This window comes from Plecotus auritus, assembly GCF_963455305.1.
Source record: "Plecotus auritus genome assembly, chromosome: 3".
NCBI classification, from domain to species: domain Eukaryota; kingdom Metazoa; phylum Chordata; class Mammalia; order Chiroptera; family Vespertilionidae; genus Plecotus; species Plecotus auritus.
Genome location: NC_137772.1, coordinates 3,788,411 through 3,809,967, shown reverse-complemented (window position 1 = coordinate 3,809,967; position 21,557 = coordinate 3,788,411). Strand labels below are relative to the sequence as shown.

At 43.8% G+C, this 21,557-nt stretch overlaps 1 protein-coding gene across 1 annotated transcript in view; it reads left to right on the top strand.

The window, feature by feature from the left end:
- The window catches only part of VEGFC (vascular endothelial growth factor C), an 83,259-nt gene that overhangs the window by 56,940 nt on the left and 4,762 nt on the right, over nucleotides 1-21,557 (top strand). The window contains exons 4-6 of the mRNA XM_080660729.1: nucleotides 13,261-13,412; nucleotides 20,716-20,822; nucleotides 21,127-21,460. Of these exons, the coding sequence (XP_080516855.1) occupies nucleotides 13,261-13,412; nucleotides 20,716-20,822; nucleotides 21,127-21,460 (593 nt within the window). The remainder of the gene's footprint in view (nucleotides 1-13,260; nucleotides 13,413-20,715; nucleotides 20,823-21,126; nucleotides 21,461-21,557) is intronic.

Sequence of the window (21,557 nt, the reverse complement as noted above, 5' to 3'; positions counted from 1 at the left end):
TGAACATATACTCCTGTACACACACATGCACACTTGCACACACACATACATATGTGTGCACACATGCATACACACATACATACAAAGCTGATCTTTGAGGATAAAAATTTTCATTTGACAATGAGTTACTTTTCAATCCTTTAATAAGTGTTGAAACTAAAAACCTTTTCTATCAAGTAGAAATATTTATGCCATTAGGATAGTCTCAAAAAAAGTTACTTTAAAAAAGATATTAATATTAAAGTTTTGCTGGTTTTATATTCAGCCAAACTCAATAAAAGCATTTTTGGCCTTCTGAGACATTTGGGGAAAAAAGTCATTTTTTAAAAAATGGTGTAGGAATTAAAATAAGTTTGTGGAATACATTTACTAGTGTATATTTTTAAATAATTCAGTTGAGAATATGATATGTGTCCTAGGTTATACTGTTTATTATTATGGTGTTTTGTTTAAATCAAATAGCACTTTGGCGGATCTTTCAAAGGTATTGATATCCTAATTGCATTTTCCAAATACCGAAGGGTCATGTTTCTTTTAGAAATGGAATGACCTGGGATGGACCCAAAGATGAATTTTGAATAGAACTTGTTAGATTTGAATATTTATTTCATCAAATCTGTCTGTTCAGAGCTCATTAATCATCATTTTATAAAGAACTTGTTAGATGAAATTTTACTTTCCAAGTGCTCATATTTTAAAGATGTAGAGTTGAATAATAACCATTGTAGTGTTGGGATTTCTTGTTTTGTTCACTTATTTCTTTAAATTCCTGTTTTGTTTTGTTTTCAATTCTTTGTTGTTGAAAGCCTTACATAAATTCCTCGTTTTTTATTGTTAATTTATTTTCTTGGTGAAAATCAGTTGCCAATTCACAATATACAAAGCTATTTTTTATTACTAATTTCTTCCATAAATTTTATTTTGCCTTATTAATACAAAGAAAATATTTTAAAATGAATTTTCTTTTAAAAACGTCTCAACTTCTATAGCATACTATTTATTAAATAGGACTTTCATATTTAAATTACCTACTGCTTTCATATTTAAATATCTCAAAATATGTCTTCTTTATATATGGATACCCACACGTTTTGTATACTAGTTCCTCAGACAAGCTTTTTCTCCCAAAACCAAACTCATCCCAAACAACACCACCACCATACAAAGCACCCTGGTCTTCTTCTAGTCAGATAGGACCCTAAACATAGGGTCCTTTCGGACATCTTCATCATCACAAATCCAGTCCATCACCAAGTCAGATGTTAATTTCATCCCCCAAGTGTCTTGAACCCCCATATCCACCACCACCCCTGTAGTCCAGAAGACTTTGACGCTCTTTCCAACCAATGAAACAGCATTCTCTCTGCTCTTCCTGCTTCTGTTTCCCCTTTCCCGATCCATTCTTTAAATTGGCCCCAAGTGTGATCTTTTAAAAATGTCACATTTGATGCGGGCAGTCTCAGGCAGAAACGCCTCTCAGGGACCTCCCATGGTGCTTGGAGTGAGCCCCAAATCTTTGTCTCAGCTCGAATGTCTGCCTGTGCTGCCTCTGCAGCGGCACCTGCCCCTGGACCTCACCTTCTGTCTCCCAACGCTAGAGGCGTCTTTCAGTTTCTGGGAACCCTCACTGCCCCAGAGCCTTTGCACATACCTGTAGATTATCCTGGCCTTCCAGGCCCCTCCTGGCTAAGGGACCAGGTCTTCAGGTCTCAACTCAAGTTTGACGTGGCACAAGGAAGTCCTCCTGGGGGATTTTTCTGGTCTCCGTGAGCTAAGAGGTCAGAAATAGGCCCAGCGTTACTTCAACTGTTTAATAGTTTCTCATACTTTTCTTTGAAACACTTACTATAGCTTATAATGCTATAGTTATAATAACACAGTCATCATTAGTTGATTAATATCTATCTCCTCCACCAAGGCAAAAGCAAGTCTGTTTTGTTCACTAGCGACCCGAGTGCCTACCACAGATTTAGTGCACAACCCCTTAGGATCACATAAAAACTATGGGTCCTTCCGTGGGGAAAAAATAACGAAGATATGGATACATCCACAGCATTTACCCCCAGTTTCCACACACTCCCAGTTTCAGGAAGTTGGTTCTCTGATACCTACGTGTTATCTGTGGAGCCAGATTTTTAAATCACTGCCTTCAAGATTAATCATAATAAAATAGCTGATTAAGTCACCTGGGTAATTTTTAAATGAACTGATCCCTTTGCCTAACTAAAGTGTACGCTCTAAATTTTAGCTCAACTTTTGAAAAATAGATGTTTCTTTAACCTCTCAGGGAGGAAATTCTCCCCCTTCTTTTCATTCATAGTTACTATGAGCAAAAGTCCATTTTCCAATCCTCTTACTATTGGTTTGCTAAATACATGCTTAGTTTACACATGGGCCAAACAGGTAACAGGAGTCCCTTAGGCAAAATCTAAAGTCAGAAAACAGCACACAGCTCATTGTTAGTAAACAAGATAAATACGTAGTCTTCAGTTAAGCATTCCTGTCAACCAATTTTCTGTGACCACTTCCTGTTTCCCTATGACATGTTGTTCTCATTGGGCCCCTATTTCCCTAACTGGTAAATAGAGTGAGTCTTTAGTTAAGGGTAAGTCTGTATTCAGAGCAGCATACAACCAGGTAGGGGGCCTCGGAGGGGTTGAGGCTTTAGAAGGCAGAAGGCTTAAGAGCCAACTTAGAAGTTAGAAGCGCATTTAGTGCTGAGATAAGGTACGTGCAGGTGAAATGGAATTTGGTCCAGTAGCCTAGTGCTTATATGTTTTTCTAGAAGAAAATTGTCTACTTTATGTCCTTTGGAATCAGCTTTCATTCTCTTCCATCTTCTTTCAGAGAACTGGGGATTCCTTCTAATGTACTAGATTGATCACGTTGATAATTTCCCCACTTCCTCAGTCATCTGCTCAGAGAGAGAGTCAGGATTTACCTATAACATTTTTGAAGTCAATCTGGTGTTTCTTGTTGGTTTATGTTGTTTTTCAGTTTTATTTTGATCCTTCATTTCAAATATTATTGCAGTCATATTTTCAAATGTGTATCATTATACTAACAGAGTAGTGTTCATGTGAACATGTGCATTTTGAAATATATATTTTCCTTGATTTCAGAGAGGAAAGGAGAGGGAGAGATAGAAACATCAATGATGAGAGAAAATCATTGATCAGCTGCCTCCTGCACGCCCCCTACTGGGGATCAAACCTGCAACCTGGGCATGTGCCCTGACCAGGAATTGACCAGTGACCTCCTGGTTCATAGGTCGATGCTCAACCACTGACCCAACCAGCTGGGCTGGCATGACCATCTTTTAGATTTGCAGATTTTTGGAATTAAAAATGTTAGGTTGGTTGAAAACAAGGTATTGGATCCTCAGGGTTCTTTCCTAAGCTGCCTTCTTTTCTGACTCTGCGCACACTCCGTAGTTTCCTCATCTATGCTTTCTCTTCCTGGTGACTCCTCCGCAGTCTTTATCCCCAGGTCACAGTCTCCTGCTTTCATACTTAACCCGTGGGCTGTCCCTCAGAAAGGTCAAAGTCCATCTGTGTCACACTGAGGTTGTGACCTATATATTCTCCCCATCCACCTCACCCTCACAAATAAACAAGCAAGTAAATAAACCTTCTTTTCCCAGTACTTTATGTCTCCGTAAATGACACTGTTCATCTAGCTGGCCATTCCTTTCACTAAAAGGCTAATCAAATATTTCTGCTAAATCTGTCTTCTAATATCTCTAGAATCATACCCTGTACCTTTATTCTGCCAATCCCACTGTGGCAAAGGCCACATTCATCAATCACCTAGACCAGTGGTCGGCAAACTGCAGCTCACGAGCCACATGCGGCTCGCGAGCCGCGGTTTGCCGCTCTGTTGACTAATGAGTTTGCCGACCACTGACCTAGACCATTACACCTGGGCCAGCTTAATAACTGGTCTCAAATCCCCATTCTTTCTTCCCTCAAATCCATCTGCCACGTTTTAACTGAGATTTTTCTTTTCTAAATGATACCGCTCAACTCTTCAGGAACATTGCATTCAGCTGGTGCATTGATAAGCTGCTCTTTTCTGATTGGATGGCTCAGGCTAGCATCAGTTCTGATTGGTTGGTGCAAACATTCTCTGTTGTTAAATATTTTGAATGGCACTCACTCTTCTGAAGGTTAAATCCTTAAACATGGTTTACAGGGCCCTTCATGATCTGGCTGCTACCTAAATCTATAGCCTCAATTGTCACTGCCTTTTCCTTCAAAGACTACTTTCCACCGGCACCCAAATTCTTTGATTCCTCAAATCATATCAGTATCTCTTACCTCTAAGTCATTACAGCACTGTGCCCTGTGTTCGAAACATGCCTCCTCACACCACTCCCATATCACTCTTACCTAGCTAATTGCTCCTCATCCTGAGACTTAAGCATAAATATCACTTCGAGGCCTGTGACAGCATCGTTTTTGCCCGTATTTTAGCATCGTTACCTTACCTATCTCTCAGGTGGTTTATTCCCTAGGCTCTCAACTCCATGAAAGCAAAGCTTGTGTTTGGCTATTGCCCCGGGGCAAAGTGCAGTCTTGGCACATAGTTAACACTTGGCATTAAATCAAATGAATTTTTAGATAGAAGGGGACAGATTTGGGGTCGAAGTGAGAGTCTTGAGCATGCTGATTTTGAAGAATCTGAGTGGTATTTAGGTGGAGACATTAGGAAAAGACTAGGCATGTCATTCTAGAATTCTCTGGCAGTGATTGGATCATCAGCTACAGATTTGAGAGGAAGCATCGTATTGATAAACGTTGTTGGAAGCCCTGGTGTGGTTGGTACTAAGTGAATTCCTGGACCAGGAGAGAAGAGGGAAAGCCAGTATTCGTCATTGACCGCCCACCATTTCTCCCTTTGACTTTGTAATTTCCTGCGCTTCTCCTGCCTGAAGAATCCCTGAGATGTTTTTTATTATAGAGAAAGGGGTCGTTTTATTTTGGATTCAGTTGAGCAGGCGTGGTGCATCACCCACGATGTGTGGACCTGCACTAAAGGAGCTTACAATTTAGCAGGAAAACCAACAGTTACCAAGTGATGGAAAGTAGGCTCCGTGTTGGAAAGAGAAGAGCAGTGGTTTGTACCCATGCGTGTATCCAGGAGGTTTACAGACCACAGGGGAGCCAGGCGTGGAGCCCCTGAGGGCAGTGTGTTCCTTTGCATTTCGCATTTTTCCTGAGATTGCAGCTTGTAAAAGCTTGTGCTCAAGTCACACCTTCCCCTGAGTTTGTTTTACTGTTTTCAGTGTCCTGTAAATGGGAGCATGCGATGATTTCTTCCCAACATAAAAGCCAGTTTCTCACTGCTCTAATTTCTGAAGGACAAATAAAAAAAGAGGTTTTGTTTGGTTAAAGGAGTTCCAGACACATCATTTAGCAATAAAAGTCACCAATTGGAATCCTATAAATTGCAAGGACAATGTACTGTAAGTCATGTAAAACCCACGTGTTCTGTGGAAAGTTCACAGAAATTCTTTTATGGGGCTGGGTGCAGGCATGTTATCAGAATGTGTGAGGAAGCCTGGTTAGTTGCAAAGTAAAACCATATGCAGGACACATTCCAGGGACCTAATCCTATAGCAGCCGCTCAGACCTCCCTGCTCAGATCTTTGGACACGGAAGTTGATTGGGTGGGTTTTTGACCTCTTTCATAAACACATCCTTTCGGTGGATTGTCTTAGGAGAGGCTGTACATTTCAGAGATGTAACCAAAAAGCAGGAAGTGCATTTTGCAGAACGTCAATCATTTGATGCCCGAAGTAGCAGCAGAAGAAAGTCGTCTGCTTTCGAGCCAAACCTTTGGATTAAAAAGTTATTGAAATGCTGGTATTTACCTTACATATTTTTCCTGAAGAGGACAATGGAAGAGAATTTCTGAGCTCACGGGGTTTCCTTAGAAACTGGAGCCTCTTTGCCTTGTTCATTAGTGGCCATGGAGGAAGGCGGCTCCCCGGGAGCCAGGTCTCCAGCTCCTTCTGAACGACTCCAACAGTATCCGTTCAGATTCTGCGTGGCCATCTTCTAAAGAAATGGCTACTCTCTTTTCTAATCATGTGATAAAGAAATAATAAAAGCAGATGTGTTAACAAAAGCATTCCAGGTTATGTTTGAGTTACACTGGCTATTTCATAAAATGTTCTTTTACCGCAATATTTTTTAAACCCAATTAAAATGTGCAACTCTGGCCCTAACCGGTTTGGCTCAGTGGATAGAGCGTCGGCCTGTGGACTGAAGGGTCCCAGGTTCGATTCCGGTCAAGGGCATGTACCTTGGTTGCGGGCACATCCCCAGTAGGAGGTGTGCAGGAGGCAGCTGATCGATGTTTCTCTCTCATCGATGTTTCTAACTCTCTATCCCTCTCCCTTCCTCTCTGTGAAACATCAATAAAATATATTAAAAAAAAAAATGTGCAACTCTGGAATGAAACTCACAGGTGCTCGTTTGTGCTGCAGAGGTAATTCTTCCATTACTGAGACCGAACTCTGTGGCAGCCTGAACAATTAGTTTATTGCATTCATATGTATGCAACGAGTGGAATGTGATTTGTTTTGAATTTTTAGCTAATTCATCTTTGGCGCATACAGTTGTTGGAAATCAGGTTTTATCCAGATGTGGAGAAAGAACTCTCCACCTACACCAATACCAGTTCGTAGAAGTCTCTTTAGGAATAGCAGTTGCCCAAAGAAAAACAAATTAATGCATCTATTAAAAGCCCACTATTTTTTCAATTCAAGGTACCAATCGTGTCCACACATTTTACTCAGTGTTTCTAAACCTCCTGGATGGGTTGTTGTTATAATGGTAGCACGTGCATACATTTCATGTGTAACAATATGCTAAAATGAATGCAGCGCCAGGTGCTGCTCTGTTAGGATCTGCTACCCCATGTTCTCCTCAAACTCAATTGAAGGTCCGTAGGCCCTAGAGAGTTGGCTATGTGGTTGGTGTGCTCAGTGGAAGTACTTAGAACACGCCCTTAATTTTCACCTTCTTCCGTTTTTAGGGATTATTTCTTTAAATGGTATAGAGCAGTGGTCGGCAAACTCATTAGTCAACAGAGCCAAATATCAACAGCACAGCGATGGAAATTTCTTTGGAGAGCCACATTTTTTAAACTTAAACTTCTTCTAACGCCACTTCTTCAAAATAGACTCGCCCAGGCCGTGGTATTTTGTGGAAGAGCCACACTCAAGGGGCCAAAGAGCCGCATGTGGCTCGTGAGCCATGGTTTGCCGACCACTGGTATAGAGTGTTTTCCTCTGACTTGACAGTTATTAATCATATGCTTCTGGGGCTGCAGATGTTTGCATAATTAATGGACTAAGGTGGGAATGTGTACATTAAATATGGCAGTGAGATATTCTGTTCGGAAGGGAAACTGGCTCTCTTTGGGGTGTAAAGAGGTTGGAGAGGAAGGCATTTTTCTGTTCCCTACTTGTACGCACACAGACCTTCCTTTAGACTTTGGTTAATCCAGGACTTTTTCAGCAAGGAAGTTCTACACCTTGTTCTTGAATAGCTGGCCGGATAAGTAGGGTGAGGGACTGTTGCCGTACAACGGTTGCTATGCTGGGTAAACAAGCTATTGTTTCAAAAAGTGGCTTGATATGAAGTTCATTCTTGTTGGTGAGAATTGGCTATTGAACGTTCTTATTAAAAAATTCCAGTTGATAGCAATGGGGGGGCCTCTCAGTTGGAAATGATCGCCACTTTCTTTGTTATTGCAGTTTTACAGAATATACTATTGTATTTTACCCCAATTTCCAGCCTTGTTTAAATGCCCCCTGTTTGTAAGTTCTTTTCCTCTTCTTTAAAATGAGCAACGCTTTCCATAGGCGTATACTGATGGACAGGCTGAGTCTCCATGGTGACTTTCATTAGAACTGGAACCCTAAGTTAATTACAAGTGTATATCTTACTGTTCAAGAACAATTCACTTTACAGCATGAAACTGTCTTAAGAAAATCATCATGTTCAAAATATCAAATTATGATAGTCACCATCATCCGTCAGTATTGACAAAGTACTGTATATACATAGAATTATTAGCTAATGCTGAACCTAATACATGAATCTTGCATTCTATGAGCATAAATCTAAAATAGAAAACACTACTGTATACACACTGAAGCACAAAATAGTCTGACAATAGTATAAGGATTCTTATTTTATTAAAATATAAAGAATCCATTATTGCCTCAAACACTCTGGTGCAGTGGTTGGCAAATTGCGGCTCGCGAGCCACATGCAGCTCACGAGCCGCGGTTTGCCACTCTGTTGACTAGTGAGTTTGCCGACCACTGGACTAGACTAAATGTTACCGTGTAGTTGGAAGCTGTGAGGATTAGGCAATTGTGGCATATTGTGTGCAAAGAGGTAAAGGGTAGTATATGACAGTGGTCGGCAAACTCATTAGTCAACAGAGCCACAGTTTGCCGACCACTGCTCTGGTGTATGGCTAGCACGGACTCTTTTGAGAGTAAATTATAGTTCCTGCATTGATTCAGATCTTCATACATGGCCAGCGCGCATTTCCATAAGACAGGTAAACCGAGGTTCTTGCTCACTAACAGCGTTCGTGGTAAACTAGTTGATATTTTGATAATTCTAACATAGAATCATGATATATGAAAAGTTTCCTCTCGTTCACTCCCATTGTTTGTCTGGCTTCTTAAGAGTTGCATGGAGGCAAGACTCATGGATAGCTGTTAGCTTGACAGCCCAGCAAGGCACCTGGCGCTTGGCATCTTCTAGGTTCTCAATGAACAGTTATTGAAAACTAAACAAGGAAGGATTTTAAACAGAAGCTTAATCATTTGTAATCCCTCTACCAAAGATGCAACTCAGTCTTGAGGAAGAATGGGGAGGATGAGGGGAAATCAAACAGCCCAACCATGAAATCACCACCGTATTATCCCTGTTCTAGAGAGAAATGGAGGCTCAGGGCAGTTGGGCAGTTTTTTCAAGGCCCAGGAATACCAAACTGCAAATTGAGGGCTCTGCCTGCCATCTGCCTGTCCCTCAGAGGATGCTCTTGGTTGTTCATACATCTCTAGTGGGGAAGGGAAGCTGCCAGATATTTTAAAAATACACTGATTTATTTCAGGAGGGGGACCTATGAGTTTATAAGGTGATTCGAATTAATATTTTTAGTTCAAAAAAGTTTACATTTTTAAGTACATATTATCTGACTCGGGAAAAAGGCATATGGACATTCTTAGTAACGTGGGGATTAAATAGAACTATATGCAATTCACAACTTGTTCTGTAAAGAAAACAAGTTACTGCACTTATTAGAAAGGGAGTAGAAATATTTAATCACTTTAAATGGGAAAATGTCAGTCAATGTATGCACCTTAAGAGTAGTGGGGAATAAAATTGGGAGAGGGAAGTCGCCCCTTCTCTGTACACCAGCCAGCAGAGGTCACATTAGCTAACTCACCCGCAGCACACTCTCAGGTGTCCCCAATTTTTCTGAAATTGATAAATGAATAAAACTCAAGTTTTCTACGTTTTATATTGGTCAGAGACATCCTTCTCTGGCCCCTTACGTGTTCCCCACTCTGGGACACTCAAGAAGGGAGTTGAACTACCTGAGAAACTCAGGGCAAAACTTGAAGGTAGAAGAAGTGTTTCAAGAACATATTTTTTTTTTTAACTTTAATTTTTGACCTATTTATTCCTTTTGATTAAGTTAACTAATTCCAGCTGGCCAATTGCCTACTTAGACTCAAATAAGAGGAATGAAACATCAATAATTATATTTTTTTTCTGTTGTTTAATTAGCTAAACTATAAGTAGCTTTTTCTCCCAAGCTATCCTGTAATTAGAAGGCATAAGATTTCTTCAAGTTTAAGAAAAAAACAAACTTCTCTAAACAGTGATTTTTTTTTAATGCCTCCTTACCTGTCCCTTTATCCTCTTAGTAGTGGGTCTGTCAACACAGGCCTCTTCTACTCTTTGAAAGTGTAGAGCCAGTCATGTTTTTCCAAGAAGATCCTTTCTTCCTGGGCATTTAACTGATCTTCATCTCTCTGGAACATTCTTTACTGCCCCAGGTCCTGAATACAGACGTGGAACCTTTGGGCGGGTCCTGACTGTGGACGTTACCCACTGGGAGTGGCTGAAGTGGCTTGAGGTCACTGATAATGGTCCCTGGGATCTTTCTTGGGGAGGCCCGTGGGGCGGGGTCTGGAATGGCCACCATCACAGAGCAGGAAGCGTGCCCCTGAGGTCCAGGGGTGGGGAAACATCCTTAACGCTTCCGCAACGGCCCTTATCTCAGACAGGGCCTAGCCTTCCCTCTCGGCTCTGTCCTGCCTTGTGTCAATTGGGACGATGACAGATCCTGCAAGGATTACATGCACTCTGTCAGGGAAAGTGTCCCTTGTTGCCAGAGCCATCTGAGCTTCTTCCCTCCAGTCCTGTGGGGCCCCTCTCGTCTCTCCATCCCCACCGCTGTTCCTGTCCTCACCCCCCGGCCCTGCCACAGCCCTTAGAGCCACTCTGGTGCCCAGCCGTCCCCGCTCCCTCCTGACAAACTTGATTTCCCAGAGACACTGAGCCTGTGACCACACACGTCCTTTTGAAGCCCTCCTTCATTCTGTGCCTTTTCTGGACTTAAAAACACCCCGCCTGGTTTTCTACCTGTCACACCTCTTCCCAGACATAGGTAACGGCTCATCTGCCTTTGTGCACCCTGAAATGTTCCTGCCCCCGCTTTCTGGTGTTAGACATTCTTTGATCTCATCACATCATCTTATTGATGCCCAGACTTCAGTTCCAAGTGAATATGGATGACTTTTCAATGGCTCTCCTAAGCTCCAGGCACAAACACCTCCCTGCCTGCTAGACGTAAAATCCAGTCTTTTGTGAGCTGACCTGCACACCTCTCAAGTCATTTATAAAAATTAAATATGCACCTTGTTAAAATGGCTTAGTTTCTCAGCCACTTCATGTTGCCTTTGTCACTCTGGTTATTAATGTAGGGTCTGCAGATGTCATGCAAGTAGAAAAGCTGTAACATTTCTAGACACCGCAGAGTTACCTTTCTTTAAATAGTTACACGTAGCACCAAGGGCTTCTGCCAGTGTGACGTGTCACCTAATCAAAGGTTCCTCCCAACTGCATGAACCAATGTCTCTCAGAGAAGGAACTGGTCAAAACCGTAATGCTGGGACACGCTGAGGCCCCGTGTTGAAATTATCGATGGAGAATGGACAGTATTCTGGGGAGTATCTAGAATCCTGAGAATATACGCAAATAATTAAACACCCACATCTATAATCTATACAGCACTCAATATATAAAGCACATTCGTGTTTCAGCCTATATAATTTTATAGCAGTCTCATGAAGTAATGGGTCAATATTATCTTCATTTTACTGTTTGTTTGTTTGTTGTTTTTTTTAAACAGCTTTGAAAAGTTAGATGGCATTTCCAAGTGCACACAACTTACAAGTGCAGTCGCTAATAAAAGTGTCCTGCCTGGGTGTGATCTTGTGCCCACTCCTCTGGAGGCACTTAGGCTAAGAAAATAGCTGCCGTTGGAAATGAATGCATTTCCAGTGAAGAAAATATGCATCTTGTAATTGAGATATTTCTGCATTTCGTTCTCCAAAACTCATTTGAACACATCTCTCCGTAGTCCGACCAAAAGGGCAACCAACACTGCTCCCTCCGCCTTTCTCCAGCGGTTGGTGTGACCTGGCAGGGAGGCGCCACATCACGAGGCTCTGGAGCGTGTCATGTTCTCCACGCCGCCCACACTGCCATCAAAGTCCCACCCCAACGTGGTTCCCTGCAGCTGAGTTACTGCACGCGGGTCTTACCAAGCAGACAATGGGCAGGGTTTTACTTTGCCATTGGTACTGAAGATCATTTCAGGCGTCCTCGAACTATGGCCCGCCGAGGACATGGATCCGGCCCGCCGGGTGCCGCTGCCTGTCCTGCTTAGCAGCCGACTCATCCCTGACCCGCAGTGCGCATAGGAATTTGTTAATAGTTTTTTTTTTTAACTATAGTCCGGCCCTCCAACGGTCTGAGGGACAGTGAACTGGCCCCCTGTTTAAAAAGTGTGAGGACCCCTGAATTCTCAGAGCCTGAGGAATTTAAATCCGCTTGGCTTTACTTAATGTTTCTAAGCACTGTTGTGGTAGAAGGAAGAGAACTGGAGTTCTCCACAAACAAGGCCTTCTGAAGGAGACTTTAGTCAAGCTAAATGTTGAGACTCCAACCCACAGTCACATAAAGTGCCCTACCTTTCTCTAAGCTTATTTTTTCCCCTAATACCTTTGTCAAAACAGCAGAAACAGAGCTTTCGCTGTTAAATCATGAATGTGGGTTTTTTTTCTTTTAAACGTAATACGTTTGTAAGAGATCTCAATACATGGTCAACTACCCTGAGGTAGAAATTTGCTTGGGAATGAAAACCAGCTTTTCGTCTCTGTGGTTTTTTGTCTGTTTAGTCAGTTTATATACAAGAGGACTCAGCCAAACGTTTTGAGGTAGCCAATAGCTTTGCTCTTACATCACAATGAAATGTACATTGGTGCCCCTTTCTTATCCCTTAAGACAATCTAGGTCTCCCCAGCCAGTATGGCTCAGTGGTTGAGCATCGTTGACCCATGAACCAGGAGGTCATGGTTCGATTCTTGGTCAGGGCACATGCCCTCTCCCTTCCTCTCTGGAATCAATCAATATATATAATAATTTAGGTCTCTGAAACAATTCTTTTCCTTGAACACATTGTTCTATGACAGTGGTTGGCAAACTCATTAGTCCACAGAGCCAAATATCAACAGTACAATGATTGAAATTTCTTTTAAGAGCCAAATTTTTTAAACTTAAACTTCTTCTAACGCCACTTCTTCAAAATAGACTCGCCCAGGCCATGGTATTTTGTGGAAGAGCCACACTCAAGGGGCCAAAGAGCCGCATATGGCTCGCGAGCCGCAGTTTGCCGACCACGGGTCTATGACATCTCTGCTCTATAATCATTAGTTGATCATCAAAATCCTAATACGCTCTGTAACAGTGACATGCGATAAGCATAGGGCCTATGGATTAATTGATAAAGGATATGGATGTCCTGCCCATGTTATGCAGCACTCTATCTGTTCATGAAGAGTTCATCTCACTCTTTGTGGATGCCAACATTTGCCATACCATGCTGTCCAGCATCTATATAATCATTTCTCTTTTTGTCCCTTCTTTGTAGTTGTTTGAAATTACAGTGCCTCTCTCTCAAGGCCCCAAACCAGTCACAGTCAGTTTTGCTAATCACACTTCCTGCCGGTGCATGTCCAAGCTGGATGTTTACAGACAAGTCCACTCAATTATTAGACGCTCCCTGCCAGCAACACTGCCACAGTGAGTATGAATCAAGTTTACCTTCTCTGCATCCTCTCCTAAGGGAAAACTGTGTTCGAGTGAACAGTTTATTAAAAGCCGTTCTGTGAAAGTTTCTATAGTATTCTTTGCATTGAAATACAAAAGAAGGCAAATGTAATAGTGCACCCGGAAAATGAAATTAAGCTGAAACAGGGAAGCCCACTTGGGAATCACACATATCCCGCTCATATCCAACCAGCAGAAATTTAGATACAGAACTCATAAAGTTCGGTGTGCCAACTCACAAATGATGTTCAAGCTGAAAACATTTAAGTCTTAATGAGATTTTGGTCCAAAACAAAAACAAATAAATAAATTATCTTACATCTATTAGCATCCAGTTGTTTTTCTTCACTCAATTATTTTTTCTCCATATATCTCTTCATATTTCTATTTCAGCAAGAATTGAATATTGATTAATTACTTGAAAGAATTTTCTCTTACTGTTACTTCAAAACGACGTTCAAACTGACACGTGTTATTCAGATTTCCTTCCCATCCTGCTTTTTTGGTTTGGTAAGTGGTAGCATATGCGTCATGTGATCAGACAGAAGGACCTGGACGGAGTGTCAAGTACTGACCCCCACCCCCAGGAGTGTGTAAGGAGCCATGAAGCAATGCCGTCTGAGATAGGGCAGCGCCCCGTTTCTGCCCCCAAGCAAGGATGCAGCTCTTTGTCCTTTAGGACATATGGAGTGTGCATCTGAATAGAACTGCGCAAGTCCCCCATGTGGAACACGAGTATGCACACATTGATGGGCAAAAGTGTGTATTACTTTTGAAAAGAAAACCAAATTTGCATTTTGGGGGACGTGGCCCTGGATGGGATACACCAGTGGCAGATTCCCCGTTGGATCTCTCTGAGCTCCTTTCCTCTGTGAGGCAGGGAGGAGCCTTACCTTTCCGGGGACTTGAGGGAAAACGCGGGGAGAGCCTAATGGGAGTGGCAGAGCTCTGTCCTCGGTGCCCTGAGAAAGAGGGGACCTCTGGGCATCTGGGAGCACCTCATGCCGATGCCGGCAGACACCACTCCTGGAGCTGCTGGAGCTGCGATTCCATCCTCGCGGCTCTGGGAGGTCTCTGCGCCTGCCTCCTGGGCCGCCCATCCATTCCCAGTGCTTCAGTCATCATCTCCGTGTGAGGGTTCCAAATTACAGCTCAAGTCCTGGTCGTAGCATCCTATCTAATAAAAGAGTAATATGCAAATTGACCATCACTCCAACACACAAGATGGCTGCCCCCATGTGGTCAAACATGGCTGCCACAAGATGGCCAGCAGGGGAGGGCAGTTGGGAGGGACCAGGCCTGCAAGGGAGGGAAGTTGTGGGCGATCAGGCCAGCAGGGGAGGGCAGTTGGGAGGGACCAGGCCTGCAAGGGAGGGCAGTTAGGGGTGACCAGGCTGGCAGAGGAGGGAAGTTGGGGGCGACCAGGCCTGCAGGGAAGGGCAATTGGGGGGGGACCCAGGCCTGCAGGGGAGGGCAGTTGTGGGGGACCAGGCCTGCAGGAGAGGGCAGTTAGGGGTGACCAGGCCTATAGGGGAGGGCAGTTAGGGGCAATCAGGCTGGCAGGGGAGCAGTTAGGCATCAATCAGGCTGGCAGGGGAGTGGTTAGGCAGTGATCAGGCTGGCAGGCAGAAGTGGTTAGGAGCAATCAGGAAGGCAGGCAGGCAAACAGTTGGGAGCCAGCAGTCCTGGATTGTGAGAGGGATGTCTGACTGCCCGTTTAGGCCCAATCCTACCAGGCAGTCAGACATCCCTCGAAGGGTCCCAGGTTGGAGAGGGTGCAGGCTGGGCTGAGGGACACCCCCCTCGTGCACGAATTTCATGCACCGGGCCTCTAGTTGACTTACAATAGTTTATCTAAATCTGTCTTCTATTGCTGTGTTTATAATTCTATTAGCTATCACGGGCACAAAGTCTAAGCTTTACTAGATGCCTTTAGTCCATATGAGTCACCACAATGCTCTCTCATGTTCTGGGAGACCTTGCACTCACACACTGGCCATGAACTACTTCTTTTCCTTATATCTCACCCAAACACAATTGACCATTGGGAGGAAGTGGGAACATCTGCTCCAACCTCCATTCATTCCCATCACCGCCATCCTCCCCCACTTCATTCTGCATGTATTTCTGATTTAACCCGTGGTCTCAATACCGGTTTTCTTGTAGCAAATGTCTCCAGCTCCTGTATAGTGTGGCAGGTAAGCTTTAAAAGGCACCATGTCATTCATCGGACCAGGAATGGCAGCGGCTTTTAGAGGCTCAAAGAACTGAGCTCAGGTCCCCCCCCTCCAGTCTGGCGTCCTTCTTTCTGTGCCCCATTGCTCACACGTGTGCACCTCACCAAGTCCAACTCTCTGATCGCCACCCTCACATCCTGCTCTGCATCTCGTTTCCATTCTGGCCTGGCCCTTTCTCTGCTGCCTCCCTGAAGCCTCATCCCCTTCAGGGAGGGGAAGGCCTTTCTCCTGCACTCACCTCCTCCACATACTCAGCCACCTTTGCTTCTTGCATACTCGGGGCGATGACTGTACTAGTATTGACTCAGCCCTCGCCTGGGTTTACCATACAGGGGTCTGCACATGAGGCAGGGACTGGGCTGTGAGAGTATTTCAGGCAGGTTGTATCCTCCGTGATGTCCAGCTAACAACGCTGAAAAGTAATCGAGCCGTCGCTATGCTTTCGGCCCTTTGAGTACATCGTCTGGCTCAGGAACCATCCAAGTCTGCTAGGATGCTGGCAGCAGCATTAGCCTTTTCTTACAGATGAAGCAGGTTTGGGGGCTCAGCAATATACTGCACTGATCACCAAGCGCTTCTTACATAAAACAGCTTCCTTATCTCTAGTCCATGTCACTTGCATATCTTACTCATGTTTTCATCATTCCGCAGTCACTAGTGGTTTGAGGCGAGAAGAGACAAAGGGAGTAAAGAGACCTTGGGCCTGAGGGTAAGTCAGACGTCAGCGTGAATGCAGGCCCACCACTCAGGAGCTTGCGGAGACTGGGCAGTTCATGTCTCTGAACCTCAAGTTGCTTCTAAATAAGTGTCAACATGTAAAGAGAATGGAACGAACTGCTGGGTTGGTGCAGGGCGCAGATGCTGCTTGCGTAGCTGCAGCCGCGTGTGGCCCGAGAGGTGCTCAGGAGTGCGTGCATCTTGCCAAGGATGAACTTGTCCTTCAGGTCTTCCAGGCGCCACTAAGAGACTGATGTAGGGGTGTTACGTTTACAGGTTATCTTATAGAAAGAACAGCCTGGTGGTAATGTAGCGGGTGGATGAGAGGAGCGAACAGGAGGTGAGAAGATGGGAGAGGAAGCTTCTGAGATAATCCAGCAGAGAAATAATGAGGGTGGGCGCTGAGGCAGGGGGGACGGGGTGGGAAGAGAAGCGGTGGGAAGACACTGGAAACGGGACAGTGCAGGGCTTAGGAGCTGGGCGTGTGGCAAAGCGGAGAGACGTTGCGCTGATGACATTTCAAAGGACGGGGAGGCGGGTTTGAGAACAGTTTAGTTTTTACATGTGTAGTTTGAGTATGTGCAATCGCTGAAGAAATTAAAGGGACCGTTCGGCAGGCAGCTGGCTGTGGGGGTGGAGGGCAGCTTGCTCATTTGGTAGCTACCGGCGTGTCATTGGCAGTGAGAGCAACTGGAAGCGATGAAGCCAACCAAGGAAAACACAGGACGTAAGCAGAGACACTAAAGCTGTGGGAACATCAATATTTAGAAACTGTTGGAGAAACAGTGGTCTGTGCAGGAGACGGAGAAAGAGCAGGCAGAAAAATGAGGGATAAAAACTGAGAGAGGACAGATATCACAAAATTCCAAAGATCTTACAAAAGCCGACAGAGTTCAAGGACAGAGGAAGTGGTGAGAGGATCCACGGTTAGAAAAAAGCCCAAGAATGGCAAGGACTGACTCATTAGCTGAAGGACATGGAACGAAGATAACCTTGTCATTTACTGAGAATCTACCACCCCCGTGGCACAGAGAGTGTCTGGGAAAGCAGGAGAGACGATGAGAGAGGAGAGACTGAGTCCCAGCTAGGTAGGAAAGGCGGAATCATCGGCATTAAGTAACTTTCCCCAACATCACAGCCGCGAAGGAGCTCTTCAGAGATGCAGACTGAGGTTGGAGTCAGTTCATTCCCGTGGGTTTGCAGTCATGACTGCATTTTTAACTTATTTAAATTAAAAAATTCAAACACTTACTACAGGACAACAGAAACCAAAATGACCTATTCCTCCACCCCAATTCAAAATGTAACAGATATTTCTTTCATATTGACTTCCGATATAACCCCAAGGCCCAAGTCACCATCCCTGTCCCCCACGCTCAGAGGGAATCACTCCTCGGAAACTGGGTTATTTCCACTCGTGCTTTTCTGTTTTTCTGGCAGATAGGTGAGTTCATGTGCCACAAGAGGTTACACAGCACAGCTCCGAGTGTTTAACAGTTTTTATGTCAAAATGGTGGCATTACCTTTTCTCTCTCAGCGATATGTTTTATGGACGTCACCTTACTGTTGTCTGCAGGCCTAGTGTGTTCATGGCTGGGAGAGGGAAGTCGAGATATTTACCTACGATTCTCAGCGCAGACCCACTTTACCAGTAATTGCAAACTAATTTGTAAACATGTTAATATGTGCACCCATTAGTATTCATAACTTACGGTTTCAATAGAACAAAAATGCTCTGGAGATTAAGATAAATGATATGTGATGGTGCTAAACCTATCCACCATGAAATCATTGTCTTTCCTTCTAAAATGACAGTATTTTGGAAATTGTGTCTCTAATTATTTTCACATGAGAAGCTTTAAATGCTAAGCAGTTGCTACTCACTTTTAGATAAAGAAACTTTTCTAGGAAATTATGAAAATGTATTTCACCCAAATATGTGTTTCCTTCGTTAAGTTGTATGTAGCAGAATTTCAAATTGCAACTTTGAAATGTGTGTTAGCATTGATGAGTAGTAGTTTCTTATTTTTAGTAGCTTCAGAAGTCATATTGTTCTAGAAATTTAAGTTTTAAGAGTATTAGAAATTAAAATCTTCACTTTGAACAAACCATAATTAGCAATATAAAGTTTAAGTGGGAACAGTGTTTGAGATAGGACATAACTGTTATTCTGAAGGCTGTATTTTTATTCAACATAAGTGTGCAAAAACTGAAGAGTTAATGAAGCCACATCATATGAAATCATTATTTAATTCTGTCAAACGTGATTCCTTGCTTTGTATGACATTCCCAGAAACATATTTCCACAGTTACCCCTACATTCGTTTCTACACACAGTCCATACTTCCGAGTTTATATTTTTGTAGATGTTGAAATATGATAGAGAAAACTCTGTATTTTTTCCTCACTACATGCTAGGAAATCATTTTACTTTTGTACCTACTTAGGACGCACAGTTGTGTATCCGTTTTTAACCCTAAGCACAGACACATTACCACATGTGCCTGCTGTTGGAAATCTCGCCATTCACCAGTCTCACTTGGGCTGTGATTCGGATTATTCTTGACACCTCTTTGTGCCGCTTAAATAGCTTAGGTAGGTATTTTGTCACTTTTCCAACTGTGACTAAAAACAAATATATTTGACATTGCAACCACAGACATGCATACACACACACACACCACACATGGGAGAAGGGGAGTTGTCTGTGTGAGGGGTTGTATATTAATATTCACACATATATATTTGTATATGTACATTACTTACATTAAAATATGTATATATATCATTGAAATACAATTGCAGAAAACAATATCACATGCACTCTACTCATTTCTATGTTATTACATGCCATTCTTTTACATTAAAAAATGCATTTCCCAAGTCATGTGGTTAATTTTATGATCCACGACTGGCTTACAACTACCAGCTGGGAACACAGTAGCTGAGGTCATGGCAGCTTCAAGCGCACGTTGGCAAGTTCTAGCTGCGACCCCACAGCACTGTGCCAACATGGAGACGTGCCACTTAAACCACGTCAACACTGAGGCAACATGGCTACGATCGATTGACTTGCACTTATAGAAGAGTGATATGAGCTTGGTTCAACCAGGATTAATTGCGTTGCTGTTATATAAACATAACTGCTGTCTTATTTGATGGAGGAATACTCAAGTTTTTAATAAAGAGGTAAATAGAAAACAACAATGATACTGTTTTGGAAAATGGATAAGCACTGTCTAACCTTTACGTGCATCAATATATGTTTGTGACTAGCCTACAGAATAGCAACAAAAAGTGGGGGGCAATGGTAAGATATGTACACATATAATACCTTAATAAAAAATTAAAATTAAAAAAAAGAATAGCAACAAAAATACGTAATGAGCAGAGACTTGCTCTTGGGAATACCTGAAATTACTATGAAGGTGTAACATTCTCCAGGAAACAGTGTTAAGTGAAAAAATCAAGGTTCGGAATCTACGGGAGGATATCATCTGTGTAAGAGAATGAGATAAAATATATGCACACATGCATATATACATACATGTATACACACCCACATACTTATTTTCTTTCATTTGCAAAAGGAAACTCCAAAGTCATAAATCAAAAGCTAAGAAAAAGAACTTCATGCTGTTTAACTTTTACCAAAACAAATGAGATGGAAGGAAGGGAGGGAGGACTAACACTACAAAACCCATGGTGGTGGGTACCTTGGTGGTGGGGAATAGAGTGGGAATTTTGCATTAATGGACCTTGACAGTATGGGCATCTGTGCATCCGAAAGCAGTCAGCAAGGCACAGGCATAAGAATGCTTCCTGGAGACTTGTTGGAAAAGGCCAAGGTGGAAGCCACTTCAATAGCTGTCAACAGGGGACTGATAAAGTAAATAATAATACACCCTTATATGGACCATGTGCAACCTCTACAGATAAAGGAGCAGAACTTCACGGCCTGTCCTACAGAGATGTGCTGTTTAGCGGAAAGGGACGTTTTGGAGTAAAAGGTTTTGTCCCATTTTTGCACAAATGAGAACACGATGCGATTGCACAGACCGGTGTATCGCCTTAAAGAGGCAGAAGCCTGGAGGGATTCAAAACCGTCCCACTCCCTGTGGTCACCTCTGGGATGGGAGTGCCACAGCCCATGTGGGTGGAGGTGGTTTGAGAGGGAACGTCCACATTCCGTTTCCTATGTTCTGGCATCATTTTGGAGCACGTTTACACGTATGGATTGATGTCATACTTAGGTAAGTGAAGCGATGACCCCGTCTCTGTGCCAGTTATGCTAATGCCTCCCCGGTCTCTGTCTCCCCAAGGTGCCAGGCTGCCAACAAGACCTGCCCCGCCAACCACACGTGGAACAACCACATCTGCAGGTGCCTCGCTCAGCAGGACTTCATGTTTGCCTCCACTGCCGGGGACGGTAAGAGCATGGTGGCTTTAAGACTAGATGCCAGGGCTCTCTCTTGCCATTAGCACACACTTTCATAGCCGATCCACATGCACGATGTTCAGATCATGAGAGCCAGCACTAGCTGGTTACATGACGGGCCCTCTCTTGCCTCCCATTGGTGCTGCATTGACCGCTCCTGTACAGGAACACCCCATGTTTGCGCACATCCCTGTAATGAACAACATGCCAGGGAAGACGCTGTCGATGCTTTTACTGCTTCACACCACCCCAGCCCGAGAGAGGTGTAGTAACGATGTCCCGCCTGCTTGTCTAGACGCGGCCGATGGATTCCACGACGTCTGTGGCCCCAACAAGGAGCTGGATGAAGAGACGTGTCAGTGCGTCTGCAAAGGGGGGCTGCGGCCGGCCAGCTGTGGGCCCCACAAGGAGCTGGACAGAGACTCGTGCCAGTGCGTCTGCAAAAACAAACTCTTCCCCAGCGCGTGCGGGCCCCACAGGGAGTTCGACGAGAGCACGTGCCAGTGCGCCTGCAGAAGAGCCTGCCCGAGAAGCCAGCCCCTCAACCCAGCCAAGTGCGCCTGTGAATGTACAGAAAACCCCCAGAAGTGCTTCCTCAAAGGGAAGAAGTTTCAGCCTCAGACGTGCAGGTGAGCAGTCGTCATGAACCATGGGTGGGTATTACTCTTCCTGGAAATAGTTTTCTCGACTAAACGCAGTTTTCTCAACACAAACAGCAGCTGCTGG